Source organism: Haplochromis burtoni, unplaced genomic scaffold (genome assembly GCF_018398535.1).
Source record: "Haplochromis burtoni strain Fernald_Lab_line unplaced genomic scaffold, NCSU_Asbu1 Contig_126, whole genome shotgun sequence".
In the NCBI taxonomy this organism is placed as follows: domain Eukaryota; kingdom Metazoa; phylum Chordata; class Actinopteri; order Cichliformes; family Cichlidae; genus Haplochromis; species Haplochromis burtoni.
The window spans coordinates 1,148,305-1,155,390 of NW_024582487.1; the positions used below are offsets into that span (position 1 = coordinate 1,148,305).

At 42.2% G+C, this 7,086-nt stretch overlaps 1 protein-coding gene across 1 annotated transcript in view; it reads left to right on the forward strand.

Moving 5' to 3' along the window:
• Positions 1-3,621: 3,621 nt before the first annotated feature.
• flvcr1 (FLVCR heme transporter 1) overlaps positions 3,622-7,086 on the forward strand; it is a 15,488-nt gene continuing 12,023 nt past the window's right edge. Inside the window, exons 1-3 of the mRNA XM_042224047.1 lie at positions 3,622-4,585; positions 5,052-5,196; positions 5,940-6,080. Coding sequence (XP_042079981.1) covers positions 3,887-4,585; positions 5,052-5,196; positions 5,940-6,080 — 985 coding nt within the window. The 5' untranslated portion in view covers positions 3,622-3,886. The remainder of the gene's footprint in view (positions 4,586-5,051; positions 5,197-5,939; positions 6,081-7,086) is intronic.

Consider the following 7,086-nt stretch of genomic DNA (forward strand, 5'->3'; position numbering starts at 1 on the left):
GAATCGAATCGATTCAGGACCTTGTGAATCGGAATCTAATCGATTCTAGAAATCAGTGACGATGCCCTATTACTACTGTCCGCCCCTCAGTGTTTCACTGCGAGGCTGTGAACTTTTTTAAACACGTGATAAACACTGCTAACGTTTGAATATCAGAAAGGTTTTTCTTTACTTTTGAGGGGTTTTTTTTAAGTTTCACACAAGCTAGAAGCTTTTTGCAAAGTCTTGCAGATCATTTTAATAATGAGATGTCTTTCTTGACCAAAGCGAGTGATGCATGGAAATTATTTTTTAAAAATGAGTTTTTAATTTCAGTACTGTCAATAACAAGTACAATCAAATGTTTTAAGACCTCATGTGCCATGATCTCCAGCGTATTTGGGGGTTTGTATCACGTCCTATATTAGTTATGAAAATAAAATATTGAAAGTTGCCCCACGTCTGGGTCCCTGGTGTATCTGCAGTATGAGCTCAGGTCATCTTCTAAGGCTGCAGCTCTCTAGACCAGGTGAGTTTTATCTGGAAGAGAAGAGACAGATCTCAGGAGTCAACAGCTGCTCATTTTCTTTTTGATCACTTTATAGAAAATCAAATAATACGGCTGTTCTCAAACTTGTTTTTCAAACAAGTTCTATTGAACATTAACAAAACAATACTTAAGTAGAATTTCAGTTAAATAAAAGCAAGAAGAATAGCATCAGTTTTGTTTTCCTCCATAAATCATTGATACAGCATAGTTCCACCTCATGTTTTTGATAAATATGTTTATGTCAGCCTGATCAAGACATGCAGAAATTAAGTGGTGCACTACAGATTTTAAACTTTAAGCCAGTTAACTACAGTACAAGTGGTAAATTTGCATTAGATGATTGCCTGGGTAAGTGATGTGAAACTCATTTTACTTTGTGGGCCACATACCATCAATTTAACCATAAGTAGACTGGACTGGTAAGACCACTACATCAAGTTTTTAACATCAAGCTAATAATAATACGCCTCGTTTTTTACTTTTCCCGTCTACTGTTAGAGAAAGGCATCAGCGTGGCTCCTAGGTGTAAGTGGATTAGTAAGGTGTTGTATGACACATTGTGGGTAAAATCTTTTAATGAGAAGGCTGAGAAACTGACCATGTTTCAGGTTTGAGGCTCAGATTTAGCACGTTAAACAGCCATGCTCTCCTTTTCTGCAAAACCATCCAATGAGGTGGAAAGGACCTACTGAGGCTGGGTCTGTCAGCAAAAACATGTGGGCCACATGTTTGACAACAGCAGTCATAAAACAGGTGACCTGTAGGGTCCTAATGTAATGGCATGTGTGCAAACTATCTCATTACTAACATTTCATTTCATTTCTCTGTACTGTGGAGCAAATGAAGATACTAAACAAATTTCATCCTTAATAACGTAATACGGGAAATTGGAATATCTGGAAAGTGGGATTCTTTGATAAACTAAATAACTGTGGATACAGGTTTGCTGTAGTTTTAAAATATTGAATCTTTCAGCCTTTTAGAATTTAATTACCTAATTAAATATTAATATCTTTAAAGTATTTGGGACAGACACACAGTTTCTCGTGTCCATATCAGATCTACAGAAACATTTCTGTAAAATCTTCAGAGAAGCCTTCTTACAGCCCTCCTCGAAGTGCCTTCTCTCCGGGAGCTTGACGGGGGCAGGCCGCTGGGTGCAGGCCTCTCTGCGCTGCGGTCCGCCGGTCAGAGCTGTAAGGAGAACCGGGCTGGTCTTCAAGTGACTCCGGTAATGTCTCCTCTGTGATCTCTCCCAGCCCTGCCGGGGGTTCATCTCCACCTGACACCACGTCTCCCTGCTCTGATTCAGCTCCAGCAGAGCCCGATCCTCATACCCGGACATTACTATTTATCTTTGTAGGAAGTATTAATGTGGACTAGATTTCCTTTCATAAATTATCCAAAGGTAAGCTGTGAGAATGCACTTGTTACCTGGGCAACAAGAAACCGGAAGAGGGGTCTCAAAGATAATTTATTAAGGTAGATGAGCCACTCTGTGCGAGCGAAAGTAGAACATCCCTCGCCTAGAGATTACTAGAATGTGGAGTAAGAATTCCACATCAGATATTAAATTTCAAATTTAGTCGAGGTGTGATCTTAGTTTCCTTTGGTTTTGTTTTATTCTTTAGTTGTCAGGCTTTCACAAAACACTGATATATGAGAAAACAAGCCTTGTACGAGATTCAACCTCAGGTATTCTACAGTCTGCAGAACCTGTAAAGCCAGCTGCATAAAAACAAAATAAATAAAACCAACCACTGTGTATAATTAACGTAGTTGTGACGTGCGGAGTGGACAGGAGTTTGATTGAGCCCACTGAGAAAGGACCTAATAATAATAACTGGGATATTTAGAAGCTGGAGATTTATAAATGATTGGAAGCTGAATATTTACACATTGTTCAGTGAAGTCAAACAACACTGCACTGCCATTCATTGGAAAAGAAACACAGAAAGGGCTGTGAAATGTTGCTTGCTTTGCATTTTAAAGTCCAGTAAAGAGATCAGATGCGAGTAGATTTTACTGTAGGTGTGAATCACCTGTAGGATCAGACTTGCTGCGGCATCCAGTCTCACTGGGTCACACTAGGATTAGAGCAGATAATGCTCAGCATATGGACAGGCTACTTTGAGTATATGGAACAGGCAGCGTAGCTACAGACTAAAGGAACACTGATTAGTTTTATATTTTTTCAATCAGTTCTGTTCATCTTTACTTGTATACCATTTACAGTAGAGGAAGAACCCCTGCAATCTGATAATCCCCATTAAGGTAGGGCTTGGCGACTGTGGTGAGGAAGAACACTGTTTTATCCACGTCTCCCATAGGCTCAGGGAGGCACAACCATCTGTTGTGACCAAAGAAAGAGGAGTGTAGATAAAACATAAAATCCACGAGAGAGTGGCCAAACATTAGTCGCATACAGTAGTGGCATATTAGCAGCAGGAGTAAAAAGAAAAAGAAGGAAATGCTTAGTGCATCATGGGAAGTCTCCCAGCACCCTGGGCATACAACAGCATAAATATCAGGTGAGTCAAGCGTGCCTGCTCCAGCCCTGCTTTAAACAAAGCAGCCTCTACTTTGTTTAAAGCAGGGCTCTAAAAGTAGAGGGTGTGTCTATTGCTCCCAAACTGAGCTGTTTCCACGGGAGAGTAGTCTGACAGTTTAAGGCCGTGTTTCTAGAAACCACTGACTATGGTACCGAGAGATCTCACAAGAAGCACAGATTACATATGAAAATAACTCACTCATCTAATTTGCTAGAAATTAGAAACAGTCTAACATCCACAAACATTTAAATGATCTCGCGTTACTTTTTGGTATTAGAAAGCAGATTAAAGAGAAGATGATTTAGTGACGAAACTGACTCGTTTTGACTTCCCAGCAGAGACTTTTCTTTACGTGTGCATCAGAGCTTCCACGGTTACCATTCACACATACGCCCAGACAGGCAGCACTACTAGATACTACAAACTCATGCTGCTCTGCTATTGGCTCATCGCTATCGAAAGGCTTTGTGTCAGAGTCGGCTTAAAAGGTAGAGAGACGTATTGAAACCACCAGACAGGGAGAGAGAGAGAGAGAGAGAGAGAATCAAGTGTGTCAGACCGGGAGCAGCACGCTGTTTGACAGAAGCCGGGTATTGTTTTCTAAGGAGTGTTGAGTGTTCGAGTATTTTCATATTTAGGGATGTGTAGTCAGCAGTTGTTCATATTTCAGTCATCTGCAGCTCAGCCTTCTTTTTCACCGGTAACCAAATGAGGAAACCTCTCTGTTTCCTGCTCAGCTCGCCTCAGTCGATCATCTCTGGACTCAGCATCGCGCAAAAAGAGCAAAAGGCTGCGAACACGCATCATGGTCGCCGGTGAGCTCGTGCAGGAGCATCTGCGCGCGGGTACCGGCGCACCTGACGACATCACGGTCGGCAGGAAGGAGCCAGAGGACGAGGAACGGCCAAACGAAGCGGTGCACGCGGGCGGGGCCGGGGAGACAGTCTCAAAGCGCGCGCAGGAGCTGGAGGAGGACAAGGAAGCTCCGCCTGATGAAAGAGAGGTGATGCTACCTAACGGAGGAGGAGGAGGAGAAGGCGAGGAGGAGGAAGAGAAAAGGCTGGAGACCAGGGTGTACGCCCGCCGGTTCGCCGTGCTGGCCGTTTTCAGCCTGTACTCCCTCGTGAACGCCTTCCAGTGGATCCAGTACAGCATTATCACCAACGTGTTCACGCAGTACTACGGGGTGACCAACGACAAGGTGGACTGGCTCTCCATCGTCTACATGGTGGCCTACGTGCCGCTCATCTTCCCCGCCACCTGGCTGCTGGACCGAAAGGGTCTGCGCTTAACGGCCCTGCTGGGCGCCGGCCTCAACTGCGCCGGCGCCTGGCTGAAATGCGCGAGCGTGAACCCCCAGCTGTTCGCAGTCACCGTCACCGCGCAGGTCATCTGCTCCGTGGCGCAGGTGTTCATCCTCGGCCTGCCTTCCCGCGTGGCTTCGGTGTGGTTCGGACCCCGAGAGGTTTCCACTGCGTGCGCCACGGCAGTGCTCGGAAATCAGGTCAGCGCGTGCGCGTGTCACAGATTATTGATAGGTTAGGTTTGTGTGGAGTTTAGTGAGCAGACCGAGTCAGGGGGGAAGAGAGACGTGATTCTATTTTAGTGATCATTCAAAGTTTTTACAGCAAATGAACAACAAATACAATAATAACAGCCAAGAACTCACTGACAATTATTGACCCCCCAGAAATTATTGTACCCACGAACGAACAGTCTAAATTCCAACATTTTCCTTACTAGAAATAGAGAAATTAGAAAAACTTGGGACCAGTGGAACATACTAGGACTAATAAAACCTAAGAATAGGCCTATAGTAGATGAAAAATAATTTCTTAGCCACAGCCAACTAATGGACAACACTATCATCACCAGATTATCAGCTCTTTATATGCTCAGTTTAGCAATAGTAATATTTGTGTAAGTAAATAATCTCTTCTTCTCTCTCTTCCTGTGCCTTTTGTTTGTAGTTGGGGACAGCCATTGGCTTCTTGTTGCCTCCTGTTTTGGTTCCTAACACCCCTGATAATGTTGAACTCACAGGTCACAACATCATGATTATGTTCTACGGTACAGCTGCCGTCTCCACGGTCCTCTTCGTCCTGGCAGTGATAGGTACACATTTAATATCACACAGTCGCACACTGGCTTACATTATGCAAAGCAGCATACGTTTTCTTGGTACTGCCAAATGTTTCAGTTGCCAGGGAGTGGTGCTCAAACTCAGACTTCTGTTGTGTACATGTGTACAGAGGCCTGCAGGTACAAAGAACACTGGCACACCTCTGCTTCCAGGTACACAGGTGTGCAAGTATGCTTTTGCGCATCTAAGGGCCAGGTTGTCTACTTGAGACTAAGATTATTATAAATATTCTAAAAAACACTAAGCATCCAGTTCAGGATCATGAATTGGGTTTGAGATTAAGATTCTGCATCATTCTGTAAAGTGGGGTTAATAGTAGGTGTCTTTAAATAGCTATGACACCGTATGTAAACACACAGTGTTGAAACTGCAGCTGGTTTAAAACGAGCCAATCAAGAGTTGACATATTATCAAAGTTCCATTGCAGTAATTTCAGGAACTCCTGGTTTTGGCAGCTGACTTCCTGAAACTACCTCAGACTCTATAACAAATCTCTGATTTAACCTCATACTTGAATTGAGTCAAAAATAATCTAAATAAATAGTTTATAATTCAAAATGTGGGCTGTATGTATGCAGATGTGTATTATTTACATTTGATACCACATATCAATAATTTCCCCACTTTTCTGGTTCTTGTATGCTCACAGAGGCTCTGATTTATTTTCTTCTCACATAAAAGGTCCATCACTTCACTGTTTCTGCCTTTTCCACAGTCATAAAAGACAGACCTCCTCTCCCTCCCAGTCAAGCACAGGCTGTCTTACCAGACTCCCCTCCTGAAGATTACTCTTACAAACAGTCCATCCTCAACCTGGTGAAGAATAAAGCCTTTGTCCTGCTCCTCATCACCTATGGCAAGTGTAAAACAACTGACTTTTACATTGTTTGTCTTTATTTTTGGTAACATTTTGGAGACTCTTTCAGGTCAGCAGATCTAATACATTACCATTAGTCAAAACAAACCCTGGCCACACTCAGCATATTCAGCTCTGATATTTCCTCCAATTATTTGATATGATATGAAGCAGGAGTCCAGTAAAGGTTGCATAATACTACGATCATTACCTATGTTATCCGGACTTACAGCCTATGCTGTTATCATCATGATGAATAGTAGCAACTTCTTCTCACCCACCATTATCACCTATACAGATTATCATTACAATGTCACAACCTTATCACTATAAAGTTACTCCAGATAGCAGCATTACCCACAGTACTGCTACACATATTTTCTTTCATTTGGTATGCTTTCTTTTTATGCTAGAATTAGTCCTCTATGCAAACCTCTGTTTCTGCATTCTTAGAAAACAGCTGACCGCTGTCTCACCTTTGATAAGCTCCATTAAACAAACACTGTGGCACCAAGGTTGAATTTCATAACCTTTTTTTGCTAGTGTGTAAATTTCAAGATGCTTGGAGCGGTTTGTTCTAAAGAGAGCAGCACTGGGATACTTAAATAATAATAACTGGATATGCTAATGATAACTGGGATGCTCACTTCATCTTCTCTCCAGGTGATATTTGAAGAGTCATTAATAAAACATTGTCTGAAAATCACATCCTTTATAAAGAGTATGAGTTGAAACCCTCAAGAAAAAGGTACAGGGTATCAAACTGTACCTTTTAAATAGATTGAATTTTCATAAATAGATAACAATGTTTCAGTGCCTTTCTTAATCAAATTCTTTAATAGTAACAGGTGAAATTATAAATCAGTGCTTGTACTTGTGTGTTATCTTACATGACGTGTTTTCCTCATTTGTCCAAGACAATTTTCCCCTAAAGGAGACAATAAAGGCTAATCTAACACACACACACACACACACACACACACACACACACACACACACACACACA